The 19,587-nt window shown below is 37.8% G+C and overlaps 1 protein-coding gene across 1 annotated transcript in view; it reads right to left on the bottom strand.

Moving 5' to 3' along the window:
• LOC104548015 (conserved oligomeric Golgi complex subunit 5-like) overlaps window positions 1-19,587 on the bottom strand; it is a gene marked incomplete at its 3' end in the record, with an annotated part of 69,428 nt that overhangs the window by 1,982 nt on the left and 47,859 nt on the right. The window contains exons 8-10 of the mRNA XM_010193917.1: window positions 17,527-17,626; window positions 1,932-2,042; window positions 519-581 (exon numbers count right to left, since the gene is read on the bottom strand). Coding sequence (XP_010192219.1) covers window positions 519-581; window positions 1,932-2,042; window positions 17,527-17,626 — 274 coding nt within the window. The remainder of the gene's footprint in view (window positions 1-518; window positions 582-1,931; window positions 2,043-17,526; window positions 17,627-19,587) is intronic.

The following is a 19,587-nucleotide window of genomic DNA, read 5'->3' as shown; positions in this document are numbered from 1 at the left end:
CCTGGTTTGTAAACGTACATGTTTTGGTGCACACACTTGGCTCAGCTGTTCGCTCCCCAGACACGCAAGCTGCCCTTCATCCCTCTGCACACAACCCCTCCCAGATCAGCGTGCAGCAGGACGGATGTGGATGGCTGTCATCCCCATAGGGCTGGACGGCCACCCACATCGTCCCCAGAACAGCACCAGGTAGCATAAAGACCATAATTTTGTGTGTGTGTCACTCATTGCTGTGTGAATGCTGCAGAGAATGACATTCGTTTTCACAGATGACATCCGGGTTCCGACCATTACAAGAATATTCTTGAATACAAATGCTACTCAAGCTGTGATTTGGCACATGCAACATACATGTAGCTGCAGACACAACAAAACACAAATTTCAGAATATATGTATACCTTTGACTAACATATACTGACACAGAAAAAAAATACCTGGAAAAATAAGTGCCCGTTTTAAGTGTAAGAAACAAAGCAAAGCTCAGCCCGAGCCCTGCAGCATATGGACATTCAATTACCTTTAAGGCTGTTGTGACTGTTTGCTCAGCGGCTGCTGGAAATGAGCTCTGATTGGTAATGACCTAAAAATTTTAAAGTAATTGTTAATAGGCAATATTCAACAAATTATTTGAATCTGTAACACTTAATTTAATTTTAAAACACACTAAGTTATTCTTAGTGGTTTACATAGGTACAGATGTGTTTTATACAGAGAAGGTAAAAAATGCACCAGTACCAGTCCTTTGCTCTCTAATTTCCTCTGCCTTAGCAAACAAATGATTCAGTTGAGTTCAACTGAAATTTAGCTGAAGGTTTAACAGAATCAGAATAAAAATTAGTGGTGTACTCTCCCACTGCTAACTATAGAATTTATGGAGAACTATACAAGCAGCTCTGGAGTAAATATTTGAAGGAATGGTTGTTCTTTCTCAGTCCTATGACTATTACAATACTACATGTTAAATAGCTGTTTATGTACAGCTACAACAATATTAGAATTGAAAGCAAGGAATGATCTGAGGAATCAATTTTCTTGCAGTTATGAATATGCTATACAATAGTATTTTTAAGCCAGATAAGCACTGAACTCAAAGACTGAATCATATCAGATTTCCCTCCAACACTAAGGCACATGAGGTTCATTACTAAATACATCAGAGAAAGCAGACTTAAAAGTTGATCTACCATCTGTTTGCAAAATCCAAGCAAATTTTTATAGGCTTTTTAGCATTTTTTAACATTCTTTAAACATACCCACAGTCAGAAGTACTCATGATCTTATTTCTAATCAGGCTAGGATTTTAAACATGATTAACTACAGCTACCGCTATATCTGTTTGTTTTAATTTACAGAGACTGTGTAAGCATTGGCATCACTGGGCCAGTGAATTGGTATTATTCATAACAGTGCTCAGTCCTGAAAACATTTCCAGGCCAGACTTTGGTGACAGCAACAATGCAGAGAGATATTTGTGAGGTGCTTCTTTCCTTGATTTCACCATTTCCTTTCGCTTTTCAGTTTGACCACAATCGTGGGAAAGCAGTGAGAGTCTTCTGAGAAAGATAAGCTTGGGCTGGGGCAGATGCAGACAAAGGCTATCAGGCTGACTGGTACAAAGACAGAGCGAGCTTAATAAGAAAAACCAGAAAGGGTTCAATTGTTTAGGCTCACAAAACAACAACTGTGAGATGTGATTATTCCCTATACACACATCTTTCACTCCTGTTCTACCACTGACAATTTATCCTACAGAAGTGCTTACAAGGACCAACCAAGTCTCAAAGAGTTGTACAAATGCATGGCAAGGTGCAGCTCTTAACCCAAAATTGGGCTGCATTTGTCAGAGTTCTCATCAGCTAATGGGAGAATATGCACATGATAGAGAAAAGTTAACATTATGGCAAGAAGAGAAATACCAAAGGCAGCTTACCTTCAGAACCGACTGGTGCAGTTTGTATAACGAATTAACTACAGCCACGTTCCTCCTCTGTCCCTCTGTGAGAGGTCCAATCACCTGGCTGGCATCTCCTTGAGTAGACAGCTGCAGTGATTGCAGACATTGTTAACACAGTACAAACAAACAACAAAAAAATCAAACAGCATATCACTGCAAAATTATAGTTAACTAAACTTAAACCACGGCAGAAAGCTATAGTTCTTTTGCAACAATATTCTTCCATTTAACTCTTGTCTTGATTCACGTGATTTCCTTCTCCAGATAACAAACTGAAACAACAGGAACCATATTTCAGTACAAACAGGTTTCTGAGGCCTTTGCAGAGGGAAAAATCGTTTCCAATATATCTTAAATTATCTGACATCAGAATTCTTCTTTAGACTAGATGACAAATACATAATTTCAGTATCTTCCAGCCTTCCTGATGAGAACAGCCATGTGAGCTATGTACTTTTCTGTTTGCTTCCTGGTATTTCCATTTGATAGACCTGACTGGTTTTAAGCATTCTGCTTCTCACACTTTCAGCTTCACAGATTACCAATAAAACAGCTGTGCAGAGAAACACCCCATCCATCCAGCTGACCACCCTTCCAGACCTCAATAACTTTTTTTACACACCTTTTTTAAGCACTGCACAGATTGTTCAACTCAGTTGAGTTTTTTGCACATTTACAACCATTAAACATAAAAGAAACTACTAAGACAGTAAAATCTAACATCTTAGTCACTTAGATTTCAGTTCCTTGGAGCTACTGTAAAGGTCTCACAATTTCTTTTTCTTAAATATTATTAAATCATTAGACTGTGTCTCTTATGCTGGCAGAAAAGGTTCACCGATAAGTAACCCAATAACAAGTACAAGTATAACCCTTCTGCAGCAACAAACAACTCTTGCAGTCAGCAATAGTGCACAACAGCTTCACAGGTAAAGCCTAAAAATACCTTAAAAGTAACCAATCTTTCTAAAGTCGTTTACCCTATTAAATTCCCTTAAATTAATCAATTTGAACATTGACAGCTAGATGTGTTGATCCCTTGTGTATCTTAAAATAAACAACACAGCTTGGAAAACTCAACTCTTGTAACTAGCAGTAGGAACCAGGCAGCCCAGGGCTTCCCAGGACTGCTTCTCCTGAAGGTGTGACATGGGCACACCTGGCACCTACATTGGTTCCATCTACAGCAGAAGTCTCAGGTGGTCTTTCTCGTCTCTTGCTGTCACCACAATGATTTCTATGACCTTGCCTTGAGGCAAGAAGGTTCTGCTCTGACTCTGTGCAATGTGGTTCATGTGCATATACTTTGTCACTGGCACATACCTGGATGTCAGATAGTTTATCATTATTCCAATATTCCCATGCCTCAGACTGAATTCTTGACACGTCTGATATTCATCGTACCATCGTGCATCCAGGTAGGAAAATGCCATCATTGTGTCTCCCCAGTTCCAAGAAACCACATTTATGGCCCATTTACTTTAGAGACAAACCATCCCTCAATTTATTTTTCCATTAATGATTCTCATTCATCACTCCCATTTATAGAGCAAGTACTTTTGAAGTTCTGTGCTGTATATGGCTTACGCATTTAAGCCCAGTGGTAATGTAACTCTTCCTCCATTCTCTGTCCATGGGGGATTGCAATGTGTAAATACTTTAAGTCAGGTAGGTGTGAAGCCTAGCACATGCATTCTATTTTGGGGAATGAACAACTAAAAGATAAAGCATAGCTGAAGGACCAGATCCCATCTCCAGGGAACCATCAGTCACCCTGGGAGTTACTCTGGCTTGAGCCTCCTAGCTGGAAAGAAAGCAGAGGAAAAGAAACCATGCTGAAGCCAGACCTGAATGAGCAGCAACAACAAGGACTGTAACAGTTCCACTTTTCTGTATCTGTCTTTAAGTATAGGAATTGATTTCTTACACTCTTTACTTTAGTTGGGTAAACTGTTTCTGTTTTTACCGCAAAGCCTGTCTACTATTTACAGCAATTTCACGGGCACTAGCAAAGCACAGGCATTCAATCCAGTAGCTGACTAGCTGGAGGATGCTAGCTAGAAGACTCTTTTTAAAAATCTGCTTCAACAGAATCTGAGAACTAAGTAGTAGATCAGGTAGTTTCTTGACCCAGAAAGGACACTTGTAGAAGCTGATAGACAAAAAAATGCATCCCAAAGAGGAACAAGCTGACTGAAGGCCACCTGACTTGCTTCAGCCTGACATGGTTGAGAAACCGTAAGCCATGAGTGGCACTGTGCTCTCATCAAATTCAGAAGTTTTTCTGGAAAACAGGTTTTTTTCAGTTTGTATCCTTCAGTACACTAATGCAGTTACACTGCTTCCCCTGCAGATACTGCAGGTGCCTCATACTGGGTCAGAAATTACACAATGCAGAAACCTTCAGGAATGATTCACCTGACCACAAAGTAGATAAATGAACACTTCTATTGAGTAACAAATCTGGCCTATTTTAGAGATCCTGCTTTAGGAGGACAGTAAATATACCCTGCATGCACCTATTTCCCTCTGCTAACTGTAACGGGAATCAAAAGCCGTACCACAGATACATTCAGGTAGCTTTACTGCCTGAAATCAGGTCACATGAAATCTCATCCTATAAACATATTCGCATCCCTTTGTGTAGACCCACCTTGGAAATATGTCTTGGAAATAGAAAGGATCAAGTGTTCCAAATTTTACACTTTTCTATGTTTAATACCTAAGGACAGACATGTAATTTGACAGCATGAATTTGTTCTCACGTGTTGAGACACGTGCTGTAATAAGATTGCTTTGGGTTTAAATTCTTGCTTTCATCATGAAGTAATGAATGTAGATTTTAGATTAGGATGTGAATCAAATCATCAGTTCTCCCATGGGTTATAAAAATGCTAACTGAGTTTGTCTTTTTCTTGTAGAAAAGCTCAGATACATATTTTCCTACAATTTGTTTAGTATTTCAAAGTGACTAACTTCCCTTCTTAAAACAGGTGGCAGCTCAGAAGAGACTCTGATTTGTGAGCTGCTTTGCTACCATTCCCTTTACAGACTAAACATTTTGTAAAAAAGCTCAGTTTCACACTAAGTAACTAAGATCTTGTGTGCATCCTTACTGACAACTTTGGAAAACTCCATTTACTTGATTTCTCTACTCTAAAACAGCCTCAGCAAACCCACTCTTGAAAGAGCAGGAAACAGCACCATGATTTAGAAGGAGTACAGAGAAGATTTTAGATCAAAAGAAGACGATAGCAGTGCCTCGCACCAAAGCATTTGATCTAACTCTAGGATCACAAGACTAATGCGTTCTGATAGCACAAATTGAACTCCAATTGTCAAGCTGACATTTTGAAGAATAAATACGTTCCTAATTGAGGCAGCTGATGTGGCCATACCTCTGGCAGAAAGCAATCAATCCATCTGGAACTTGGCCTCCTGCCTGATCATAACAACTTATTATAAAGTGCAGAATTCATTTACAGAGTTACTGAGTCAATAGGGCTCAGTCCTGGGATTTCTCCCACAAACTACAAATAATTGGGATGATCTTCTACCAGGTTTAATGTTTCCCATACAGCAGAAGGCATATTTTACATTTCCTTTCCACTTAAGAAACACAGAAGTTTACTAGAATCAGTTTGCTACTTGGGAAGAAAAATCTGAAGGGACGGTTAAGTCCTTGACCCAAGAAAAAGACCAAACATCAGGCTCTTACTATTCATGCGAGAACAACAGCAATCATCGAACCATTCCCTTGGGGTTTTTTCTGTTTTGTTTCTTCTTTTACTTCCTTAGTATTTTCAAAAGTGGGAGAAATGGAAGGAAAACAGCAAATGGTCTTTCTGTAACAGAAAAGACTGGATTTATCTCAAAGTCTTTGAATCATCTGAGAAGAAAAGCAGTGTACAAAATAATCAGAAGTGAGTAATGGCTCATGGTCCTTAAATAATGAGAAGCTTTAGAATAACTCCACTATCAGAAAGCATCTAAAACCAGTTCCTGAAAGGAATTCCAGAGAATGCTAAACCTGAAGCACTTGGAATCATTTCTCAGCTTTTGAAAATCATGCCTCTTGTACTTGACATTTTTTCAGACTCAGGTTTAAGCAGCCAACCCAAGTCTGAGGAGGATTTCAAGGACAATGTGTGTTGATCCTGATAGCTCTGACTGCAACAGTTTCCTGAATTTTTCATGCTTGCCAAATTAATGACTGACATCCCAGTAGCTGTTGGTCCCAATCAACTACTGAGAATGCACCTCCCGAGGTGAAGAGCAGACATCCATCCCCAAGACACGTGAGACGGGTCCAACATGATATGGTGATATTCCCCTCACATAAAAAAGATAATCAACTTATTTAATTGCCATCTGTCTTTTGTAGTATCAAGTCCAGGCGTTAATTGAGATTAGAATACTTCTATCCTGCAGAAGGTTATAAAAGAGCTTTACATTGTCCAACTCTCATTAGAGTTGCTCCAAAACTGCGAAATTCCAAAGCCTTTACCATATCACCATATGTGTAACCAAATCAATTTCTGAATCACAGAATTTAATTTGGTATGAAATCAATTAAGAGTGCACTATAACAAAATGCTGTTAGGATTTTGTGCAAGCTTGCTCTTTTTCTACCTGTTAGCAAAATTACATGTTAGAGCTAAAGAAGTCTTTTAATCACTTTCCCAGCAAGATAAAATGAAGTACATAGTACTCTCAAAACCAGACTTGCATGTTTGGATGATTTTTTCTGGAGTTTAGCCAGTACATCTTAAAAAAATATAAAAATCACACATTTGTTATGTGAGTCACGATCTAACCAGCAAAAGACAACATGAGAATAAAGAAAATGTTTCATGAAGTTATTTTTTTATGCAACTTTCTCCTCTAGAGTTTTAATTCAATTTTTAAAAGTTTAAAAGCTTTTTAAAGTTACTTATCAGCTAAGTATTCTCTGGCCAATATAAGCAGCTTCCTGATGACTGTTTTAACAAAACCCTTCTAATATTTCAAGAAAAAAATTACAAAACCTTAGTTGACTTCTGATTATTTTTAGACTTACTGCCATCTTTAGCTTTTATTACTGTACAGTGAAATAGTAATTATTCTGAAATTATTTTAGTATATAATAACCTCCCACATATTCTATTTAAATACCTATTAATGAAATCTTTTACTGTGCCAAATATTGAATTCATATTTTTTTGTTCTCTCATTTAAATTGAATAGATAGAGGTTTTTCAATGACAGTAACATCATGTCTTCAAGGTACTGGTATCATACAATTAATTCAAGTTTCTCAAAAAGAAGGGGGAAAAATATAATGTTTCACATTACTTACACCATTGTAACTGACCCGTTATTTACAGAAAACCTTTCCCAAAGTGTCATTTCGTTACTGCTCCTGACGATTTGTGCGCTTATTACATTTCATACTTCCATCCAAAGTTCACAACATTCGACATTTAGACAGGAGGACTAGATACATTTCCCTGGAACTGTCAGACAAATCTCATTGTTGGAATATGTCCTGAATAGTGATTCACCCGCAAATGAAAGCTCACAACTCAATATAACACCATCTAATACGAGACGTGGATTAATTCTTATAAGACCACACAATGAAAAAGGCAATCAGAAATTCACTTTATGTCATTACAATGAGAATTCATTACGCTTTTCAACTCAAATCCATCACAGGTCTCATAAATTTGCTGGAGTTTACATCTGGTGCCAAAATTCCAGTGCATGAACAGTATTTTCTCTTCACTGGAAGAATTTGATTCCAGGAAATCTTTTCTCTCTCCTTCTCCAGCTTGTTCTCTCTAGTTTGTTGAATTATTCAGCTAATTAAATTTATCTGTGTCAGATAAGAAGATGGGTGGACAAAAAAACATCAACGCAGATACCCCAAACCACACAGCTATGTCAGTAAACATCAGTAAACATCCTAATGGACATGCAGCTCACATCCGTTTTCTTGCTAGTGTAGCATATTTCATTTGGGGAACTTGTATAAATTAAATGAGCAAAACAATGTGGGTGGTGTAAGGTGCATTTCTCCTTAGGAATACATATGACTAAAGACAACCCAATGAATGCTTCCCACCATAAATGAGGTCTTAATTTTTTTCATTTCCCTAAGAAGCAGCCAGAATTACAGCCCTCCTACATCAACATCTTTCTTCCTTGCAACACGTTAGAGATTTTTCCTTGCCACTAGGCAGAGGCACAATTCCAGCCCCTCTCTGCCTTTTCCTAGTCAACCACTAAAAATTCCTATCTCCATGAAAACCCAGAGAAAACTAAGAATCAATCCTTCTCATCCAACTGTTTCATCATTGCAACATATTAACTTTCAAATCCCATCTTCTTTTGCATTTCTGCTTTTCTAAACAATTCCACTGATTGAGCCAAGATGTTCCAATATAGTCTCTGGATCAGTTATAACACACTTAGCCTTTTAGATTCTGGACAAAAATACACCATTCATATTGCTTATAATCTAAATAAGCCACTGGAAACAGCTTATTTAAATCTTCATTCCGCAGATCAAGCATGACACTTTTTCTTCTACAAATGACATTACAAAAATCCCTTGTAAAGATGCTGTCTCTTTCTCAGCTCAGAGTTTGAGCTGAATTAATTGTTGTTTTCCTCTTCTACCTGGCCTTTTAGCATATCTTTCCTCACTCTCTTTATTGCAACAAGGTTTACAAACCAAGGAGAGGCATTAATAAATTAAAGATTGTTTTTAAACAGTAAAAATACAAAACACGATCAGAGTACATTTAATTGTAACCTCAGGAAGAGATCTTGGATCTGTGAAGCGATAGCATGATAAAATTAAGCTTCCGAAACTACATCACCAAAGATAAACAGCAGACTATTTTCTATTGACTATCATAGATCAGATGCACCATAAACTCACAAAGAAATAAATCATGAAAAAAATCAAGACTCATCTGCCACAATATCACAAATAGTTATGATGATGGGATGGATGTGCAGAATGCTGAGATCTATTTTAAACCTCAGTAATTACAAACCATACTCAAAGGAAAGGATCAGCTTCTTTTGCAGAAAACTTGAAAGACAAAACCAAATTTTCTAGAGGAGTGTGAGAAGAATATGGTGTGTTTTCTCACAGTCTGCCTCTTTAAATTCAAAAAACTTCCCAAATAATCTATTCCAATCCATTCTCAATGGCTAGCTAGTGGACCAGAGATACTTAATGGGGAGATATTAATGCTGAATATCCACTGAAAGTGGAAAATTGAAAAGATTGTTATGGGTAACTGCAAAAGATTAAGCTACCCAGGCAGCATTAAAGAACACAACAGTAGCTAAGGATGTAAGGAAAGCAGAATTTGGAATCTTGCAGCTGGAAATCACAAGTTCAAATATAAGCTGGATTGAAGGACAATGAGAGATAAATTGTTTGTCTCAGCTTCAGTCCTAATGGAAAGTGGGTATTTATTAAAATCTTCATAGTCAGTATCACTGACTGACAATTTTATTTGAAGCCTCGGGAAAGAGACCAGTGATTGAAAAGGTCTGAGAGAAATTAATCTTTAAAAATTATTCCTATAGAGTAGAGACAGAGCACAATGGCAGGATAATGCACTGAGCTGTACATGTTTTGTGGGCAATACTAAAAATAATTTAAGAACAACTGCAGCAGAGCTGACTTTCCATTATATATATTTTGATGCTAATCTTATGTAATGCATTTGGTGCTGATCAGCATTACAAAGATCAGTGCTCTAAAAATATCTGAACATGACAGATAGATAGATGCTCCTCAGCCTTTATCTTCATCCATTACATTCACTAAAAATAGAATATTAAATTACAGAAGGGGTTGGTTGCACCGGCATCCAAAAAGGTGTCATCTGAGTTGGCGCAAAGAAATATTTGGCTACCAGATGAAAGTGCTGAACTCCTGAAAAGAGTTAATATCCAAGAGTTTTGCTCCACTCATCAAGCGGTATCTGGAATTGTCAACTAGCCACAACATCACAGACAACTGTGCTCTTTTCAAGGACTAAAACTCTGGTAGAAACACCAAATGATATTTGAAAATAAGTCAAGTACGGCTGACAAGCATCACAGATAGAAAAACACATTTAGGAAAGCATATCTTTTGAAGCTCTGGCAATCTAAGAAAATCTTAAGACCAAAAGCAATATTACTACAGAAAAAAATCAGCATCTCCTAAGTTTTTCCTTAGAGATTTATGTACATCTAAAGTAAGAAAGTATGAATTCCAGATGCAAGAACAAAATTACCCAAATCTGTCAGCATTTTAAGCTTCCTCTTGAACAGATTTTGCATGTCACTCTCATTCAAGTCTCATTCACATACTGGCTACACCCAAAGCAGTAAATTAAACAGTACCAGGATCTCGCACATGATCACCTGCACCGCTAAACTGTAAGGATGGTCATTAGCAAGTTTTTGGCCTGGGCCAACAACTGCTCTCCCAGATAATCTCCAGTCACTGCTCAGGAGAGGTAATATTGCAGAGACTGTCCCTGAAAAGGCGCTGGCAGGCAGCCACATGCTCTGGGGAAGAGGAGTCCCTACCAGCAGAGAGGCAGGCTGGTCTGCACCGGCTGGCCACAGCACCCAGGAACAAACCCAGGCACCTTTCAGTAACAAGTACAGACATTACTGCCACATCCCACATTGGAGACTGAGAGAGTTCACAGCTAGGATGGCAAATTAAGTCCTGAGTGTCAGTCATAAGCCTTTACTCGCCTTGTACTCTCAACTGAGAGAGTCAGACATTAACATAAACAACAGGGTGACAGTGTGGAGCAATTTAATACACAGCCTTTCTGCAGCAAAAACAAACATGTTTTGCTGGTCCTTGAAGTGAGGCCAACACTAATCAGAACAAGCCTTGATGATACAAATTCAGATAGATGAGACCAAGCTCATTTACTTACTTACATTTACTGTTCTGAGGGAAGTTATATTTTTTCTTCGTACACCCATACTCTGTTTCAAAAGCAAATCCAGACTATTTGGGGACAAGCAGTGAGTGATCGGGCTACATCTGCATTTGACTCTGAAGAAGGGGTCTTTGGAGGAGATGTTTTACAATATCTGAAATCCAGTCTCATCGCTGCATTGAAAAACAGGCTAAATTAAAGCTTCCCAGTTACTTCCCAAGAATCTTTTTGTACTTGGCTGAGTACTCACTATTGCTGCTCATGTTACTGCTCTAGTACTCTGTGACTGGTGCATGTTCTGAAACCATGTATAACTTTACATAACTCAGATATTTACTTAAGTAAATGTAAGTAAATCTCAATATTCTACTGAGTTCCAGGATGGATAGTGAGAAAGAGGCTGCCTACTCTCTAACACAGATATCAGCTGAAACTGAAATTTTCCTAAAAACAACCCAGAATCTAAAAACCTCATTCTCCAAAGAAAATCTATACAAATTTGTGTCCCAAGTGTACAGCAGTCTATTGCTTTTGGGATCAGAGCATCAAGTTCTCTTCCATTTCGCCTTTTGGCATGTCCGGTACCAGAGGTCTTCAATATGTGAAGCATACCCTTAGAGGATATGGAACAACTATTTGAACCTTGGTGCGAGGACTCTAAATTTTGAAGCATTTACGTCTTCTTTTTAATCTTTAATCTCAAAATTCACATATATTACTGGGTCTTTAGCAGTTTAACTTTGAAATATGTAAGATATGATCAGTGTCACCTTATGATTTCTTAAGAAGGTCACAGAAGAATTCTTCAAAACACCAGGAAGGACTCTACTCTTTATACAGTGCTTAAATATTTCCAAGTGGCTTATACTAACCAAACCTGATAATCAGAAAATCCCACAACCATTGCCCATGGTAAAATCCTGCTGAGAACCCAAGCCTCTACCATGAGCTGTGGGCAAAGGACAGATTAGCAGCATTCCCAGAGCACTGCCCACAGCCTGTATTTTGGGCCTCCACCTCATTCATCAACTTTCATGAGATGTATGACACAAGTCCAACCACATTTAGTTAAGGGAATAAAAAAACAATTCAAATTCTCTATTTCCTTCCTCACTCATTACACCCACTCTCCTTCTCCATCTCTTGAGTGCTTCCTCTTCATGATTGCTTACAAGTCTGACAGTGGGAAAGATCTCCACTACATCATCTGCCTGTAGCCTCTTGTCTGTTGGAAATATCCCTTTTTTTAGACAAACTTTTCTGAAACATATTACACTATAAAACACAATATTCCATATTTAGGAACCTTCTTCAATTACAGACAATCACAGCTCCCACTGATTTTAGCCTTATCTACCCTAACCTTAGTATAAATCTGACTAGTATAATATGGCCCTGCAGATTCTTGCTTTGCCTGTACCTCAAGCAGACATAAACTTGCTACGCTTGTGCTTCAGGCTGAATAAGAGGGTTGAGCTCAGCCAGGTGTCAAGCCTGGAGCTGGCCACCCTGGCTTGGAGTGGAGCTAAAATGTGCCCTGCCACCTGGGAGCACAGCAGACTGAGTTTGTGTTTGCCTAAATCACATAAGCATACCATTACATACCCACATTTTTAAGATAGTTCGATCTACCAGACGTTGCCAGCACAATCATCCCCACCTGCTCTGAAAAGCAAGTGGGCAACCTGATTTTTACAATCCTGCCTCTGCAAATTACTCTTTGCTTGTTTATTGGCCAAAAGATACCAGACCACTTTGTCTCGTTTTGCCAGTGAAGCCCTACAGTGGGAGGAGGCAGCAAGACACAGTCTACATAAGATCAGACAGGAGGGATTGCTGTGGGACTCTGATTGCAATTAATAAAGATAGTCTGACAGGATGACTGCAACTCTAAGGAGGAAACTAGTAGAGGTCTCCAGGTTCAAAAAGTAGGAGAAGTGCATCTTCTCTAAACAACTGCATTTTCATGTTTCCAGCACAACACATTTCATCTATGTGCACTTGGTGGGTGTGTAGTGTATTTCAATCCACCCACATGCCAAGCTGAACAGAAATAGCACAAAAGTAAGAGAACATAGAGTACTTACATTTCTACTCACAATATATGAGGTAACTGAAATCATCACTCTAAAAGCAGAAAGAATGCAACAAAACCCCTATCAATAAATATTGTTTGAAATATTTCTGTGCTGGTAAGGGAATAGACTAGATGACCAAATAGGACTCTTCCATCTTCAATCTCTATAAGGACAACGGATCTTGCAATTTCTTTCTCTGCTTGTTGGCAAAAGTACACATCTTGTAAACTTTCAGAGCTTTAAACCCTCAATGCTTCATGACTTCTTTCCGCAAGTCATTAAGTTCTGAGTAAGAGAAATAGCTCTATCAACAGGCAACCCAAAACCTAGTGATTACAAAGCTGCAACAAAGAGACTTTTAATTATGAGAGAAATCACAATATTTCAAGTACATTTAAAATTCAACCCAGTAAATGACAAAATTACAGGTAATCAATTGGGGAAATACAGTTTTGTCTCACTTCCAATCAGCAGGAGACTATAATTTTCATTTTATATACATAAATGAGAAATCTGATTTAAAGTAGCATATGAACAAAAATCAAACATGAACTTAAAATACTTCTGCAATCAACTGGGCATCTTTTCCAAAAATGGAGAGCCAAAATCTAATCATTTCTTATTATAGAAGATTACTGCAGCGTATTACCCCGGAGCCGTGGTCTTCAAAGCAGGGTGTGTGCAACCACAGGGGTTATGCAAGACAATCCATTGGGGTGCAGAAAGAAAAGATCAGAACTTCCATGTATATCATTTATAAATTAAAAAATATACATATGATGGGTGTGCATGCTCAAAGCTTTTACTGATACTGATGCATGACTGAAAAAGCTTAGAGACCACTGGCCTAGAGGATCCTGCCATGCAATTACTGCTGCCATGTCAAAGGCATCTAATAAAGATCCTGGTGAGATATAAGCCCTCTTTTACATCTGTTCTCAACTATCAGTTATACAAATGAGTGAACATTTCTCTAGGAGGCAGATTTGTGAGCTCCTATCTTTTGTTAAGCAGCATGGATTCACAAAAACCCCTAATTCCTCAACTTTTTATTTGTTTTCAAGAAATGCAACTTACTGATTTCTCATTAATCTCTTCCCTCCACTGCATTAACCGTCAGCATTTGATGAAAGGGCTAATTTTCCTTATGTGGCCAGTTAAACAAGGGCACAACATGTGTCAATCAAGACAGGTAACAAGGTATTTGCAAATGGGAATAGATGGCCCCTCTGGAAAACTCTTAAATGAAGGCACAAAGTTAGTGTTCTTTTTTATCTGGGCTACCTCACTTGCATCAAAATGTGGCCAGAGAACAAAATCTGGCTCAGCCGCTATGTTAAAAAGTAAGCCATGGATTACAATGTGCAAATGCAGAAGAGGAAAATTTTGCTCTTATTCAAAACACAATCATCAGATTCGTTAATCTCTCTTCCTACCTGGAATGAGAAGGTTGTAGAAATGGTGACTAAACAGAAACCTCACATTTCCTGTAATCATTATGAAGATGTTTGGGCTGCCTGATTTAGGGAAAATGTGAATAAGAAGAGACAAAATAATAACAGCACAAAGAAAATATACCAAGCATCCTTCCTCAGCATCACCTAACAAAACACAGGATGGGCGGTGAAGTTGAAAGGTAATACTCTTAAATTAACAGAAATATTTTTTTTTAATTTAGTGCAATGTATAATTATTCCTTCAAACTCTGTATAGTAAGAACATCTGCAATTACAATGAGTGAAATTAGGACAATAATTGTGAACGCTTCATGGCATACACCAACCACATCAAGCATCAGCTAAAGATTTGCCTAATGGCAGAATATATCTACGTACTGCTCACAGAAAGTTATTTGAACTGGTTAATACAAGGCCCAGCAACAGCTAGTTCTTGGTTTGGGGAAAGCTGAAAACCAAATGCCAGCAGTGTACAAAGTCACAAGTAATGCATACAAATGTTGTGGATTTACAGGAAGAGGCCATTTTTTCTTGGTTTTGCTTTTGTATTGTATGTACAGATTGCTAGATGCTACTCTTACTCAAAGGTAAAATCTTTGAGTCTTAAATAACATTGTTCCTGTTATTTGTCCTATCTAAAGCTAACTGGAGAAACAGTGATGAAATCTTACTGAATTGTAATTCCTTTTCAATGAAATTGAATAAATAAAATCCCTGACATCAGAATGTTTCAATATTTTTAGGGCTGCACATTTCAGTTTTTCACCAAATCTACCTGCAATAGTACAACAACATAAAAAAAACATTTCTGATGACTCTTAAAAGCCTCTCCAATCTTCCTTCCCTGTGAATTCTGAAATTCTTTTATTTACTTTTAATTTGGAAGATAACTCAATTGTGAATTCCTCCAGGAAATCAAATTTCCATCTTTAGCATTGCTCTACTCTAGCTATCAGAAATGAAGCATCTGAATGGAAATGTTACATGGTCACCCTTCTCAGTTTTACAAAGCTATCGTTGGAGGCTGGATTGCAAGACTGAATGAAGATTGCATTCTTGGCTACACCACTAAAACATAATGAAACAGTGCTGTCTGACATAGCTCCTGTTGTACACATGGTACTCATTTCAGGCTCAATCTGTCTGCCCAAATATAGGTACAAAAAAAGTTAAGATGTTCTAGATTATATCCACAGGGCTGGCAAGCATGGCATAGGACAAGTGGGAGAGCCACGTCCTTCTGGAGAGGCAGCTGGATGCTAGGCACGGTTTTTTCGCACTTTAAAGATGGCACTGTACACCATACCTTGGCAACTGTGTTGAGCCCTTCCAGTTTTTAATTTTGTAATGTGTATCAATAAGAAAAGACAAAAAAAAAGTAAAAAAATGTAGCTGTGCAATACATAGTTGATACTGTTTTACAATTTGCAGGTATATTCTTGGAGGACATTCATGTTCATTCTCCCAGTTTGACTAACCCTATCGCAAGGTTTTCAGAGTTTTAGGTCTTCTTTTCAGTTGTCAAATTCAAGAAGTTCAAGGGTTCAGACTCCCTCTTCACTCCTCGATTCTTTTAGTTTAAGGTCAGCTAATAACAAGCCACAAATCTGGTACTTGTCAGCTTATTTCTACATATCCTTTTTTTCTTAAGAATTTGCCAGCTAGCTGATCACAAAATGTTGAATACTGGCAAACAAGTCACTGGCCAGATCAAACGCTAACAGAGATGATGAGCACAACAGACCCTGGTGCTTTCAGTTACAGCTGATATGTCTTTTTGTTTCACTTGAATGCCACTATTTGACACTGCGCTCCATGTTAAATAGAGACACAAGTGTAGTATTTTTTACTCATGATGACTCTCATAACCTACTAAAAATCCTGATTTCTTTCATGAGCAAATTTCACTCTGATATTATGAAGCCATGATTTGGTGTCTTTAAAGGAAGACCCAACTTGAGATCTATCCCCTAAATATATATCAAAATAATGTAAATGCATATTTATAATTTAAAATTCTAGATATTCTTTATGGCCGTCACAGCTGCTTCACCTACATTCCTCTTCCATACATTAGTTTGCAAACTTCCAATACAATTCATCCAACTGACATGGTAAACAAGCTATATGTTACCAAATTTCAATTTTTTTAGAGCTATTCAGAGACAACAGGTGTCCAAACAGCAAACAGAATCCATACTAAATTAATTGCTGCAATGTTTTGTAGCCAAGTGTTACAAAAAATTGCTAGCAAGTATCTCTCTTTAAATGGACCATCTAGTAAATGAATGTCACCAGAGTCTGAGTTTGCTTTCAGAAATAATGTTATTTAAGTGAAAATCTTGTATGCAAATACAAATAGTTAGTCATTTCCTGTGGGTCTGCATATTGAAAAAATTAATTTTAACCTCTTCATATGAAAAGCATTAACATTTCAGCAACAGGTTACACGAGAAAACTGTTGATCTTAAAAATTATTTTTTTATAAGATGATGATATTCACTGTACTATCCATTGGCTTTCTGAGGGTCCTTACCCAAAGGATAAGGCTTTGTGGATCCTTCCTTTATTCAGTTTAACACTAGATAACAGTGCATGTCAAATGACTGGAAGTATTTGACAAATGCAAACAAATCAAGGGTCAGTTAGATATATGGCAAATAATAAATATATGGCAAAAATGCTCAAATTTTGTTGCAAAGAGTAAAAAAAAGTATTTGAATAGTCCAGATTTTAATACCATAAAATGATGTATCATGTAACTGATGGAATACTTAAAGTTGGTAAATACTAAACTGAATTGAATTGTATTAATTTTACTTAATGACATCTACAATTTTTAATTTTTAAAAATAATACAGTAAATGCAATTTGGAGCTATACAGACAAATCTTACAGCTATCAATAGACTGTGTTTATCTGAAGACAGAATTTAACTGAAAATGTTTCCAAATACAATGGAAAGCCAATTTGAAGGTTTTGTCTATGTAGATTGCTTTACTGTTATGTTGTAAATCTACAAAAACTAGAACATTGTACATAGAAAAAAGTAAGTTTTTAGGAATTTAAAATTACTTACAAGCTGTTCAGACTTTACACCGTAGAGCTGAATGGTCTTTGCCACATTTTTTGCCACAGCTAAGCTCAGGTCTGGATCAACAGCAGCCACATTCAGCTCACTGGAAGCAAAGATTACAAATCTTAATTAACAGCTGTACTGTATTTAATTGATAAAGATTAAACTATGAATACAGAGTTACGTGGCACGTCAATTTAGAGAGAGTAACACATACAACCAAGTCTTTCTAAGCACTGTAATTCAGTTTACAATTTAACAAGTCATTTGGGAATTTTATGTGCAGTGTTCCTATTCTAGTAAAAATGAGCAAAGTTTAGGAATGACACTTCAGTATGAAATCACTCTTAGTAAGCCATTCAAAAATATTGACTGCAATTAACTACATTCAAGCTTTGGCAGCAGCCTTCAAACATTACAGGTGAATACACAGTCATTCAATGCTGGAATTACATGAGCTGTGCAGAAATACCCAGGGGACGCCTTAGCTTGACACAACTAATACGCTGTGTTTTAGGCAATCCTTTATAGTAGCAGAGTCCCCAAAGGGATGGCAGGGAACAAACGGAAGAAGAAAAAGACTTTCGAATAATTTCCAGTATTTCTTGTTCATGGAACCCCCAGATCTCCAGCAGCTGGGTCTACATCTATAAATGCTCTACTGCAAACAGACAAGCATAAGGACCATTGCCCTGCTAGTGATGAGATTAACCTCTCCCAAGAACTGGAGACACTAGGTACCCTGACATAGGAATAAGCTTATCCAAGAAATCTGCAGGGGCCCAAACATCATTAGCTAAAGGTCACTCTGTAAAACACTGAAATTACATAATTTTCATATTGTTTTCTCTTCTCCTCTGCAAGAAGCACCAATAGGCATGTTCTGAGCATCTGTAATTCCCAGTCACAAGTACAGTGTCAGTATTTAGTCCTACACACACACATACTATGAATACTGCCCATCATTTTCAGACTGTATTAAACAGAGTAGTTCTTACCAAAACCTTATGAGGAAAAAAACTACCATTGGTAATTTAAGCATCACATTTTACAAATTCTACCTGGAACAGCAAGCTAATAAAGATGACTGTTTCACTCCAACAGAATATTTACATCAGGCACTGTCACTTGCAGCCAAGTAACTATCATCTTCCCTTTGACACAGTGAGAATAACGAAGATGAGAGACATTTACAGTATGTGTAAAGTTTCTCTTCCTGATGTTTTATACGCTTCAACAGTAAAACTTAAATTAAAATTTCAGTTATACCAGAAAATCAAAACACAGAAAATAAGTAATTTATAATAAATTTTAATAAAGAGGTGATTATCCCTGATCTCCTGTATTCAGTGTTGTTGCAGCCTCACCTTGAATACTGCGTGCAGTGCTGGGCCCCTTAATAAGAAGGATGCCTCCAGAGGAGGGCAACAAAGCTGGTGAAAGGGCTGGCAGAAATGTCCTACAAGGAGCAGCTAAGGACTTTGGGCTTGTCTAGTTTGCAGAAAAAGAGGCTGAGGGGTGACCTCATTGCTATCTACAGCTTCCAGAGATGGGGATGTGGAGAGGAGGCACTGATCTCTTGTCCCTGGTATCCAGTGATAGGATGTGTAGGAATGGTTCAAAGCTGCCTCAGGCGAGGTTCAGACTGGACATCAGGAAGGCATTTCTTTACTGAGAGGGTAGTCAAACACTGGAACAGGCTTCCTGGAGAGGTGGTGGATGCCCCAGGCCTGTCAGTGTTACAGAGGTGTTTGGACAATGCCCTTAACATGCTTTAACTTTTGTCCAGCCCTGAGTTGGTCAGGCAGTTGGACTGGATGATTGCTGTAGTCCCTTCTATTCTATTCTATTCTGTTCTGTTCTGTTCTGTTCCATTCCGTCCCATCCTATTCCTATTCCTATTCCTATTCCTATTCCTATTCCTATTCCTATTCCTATTCCTATTCCTATTCCTATTCCTATTCCTATTCCTATTCCTATTCCTATTCCTATTCCTATTCCTATTCCTATTCCTATTCCTATTCCTATTCCTATTCCTATTCCTATTCCTATTCCTATTCCTAT

This window comes from Mesitornis unicolor, unplaced genomic scaffold (genome assembly GCF_000695765.1).
Source record: "Mesitornis unicolor isolate BGI_N332 unplaced genomic scaffold, ASM69576v1 scaffold16521, whole genome shotgun sequence".
NCBI classification, from domain to species: domain Eukaryota; kingdom Metazoa; phylum Chordata; class Aves; order Mesitornithiformes; family Mesitornithidae; genus Mesitornis; species Mesitornis unicolor.
This window is presented reverse-complemented; position numbering and strand designations above follow the sequence as displayed.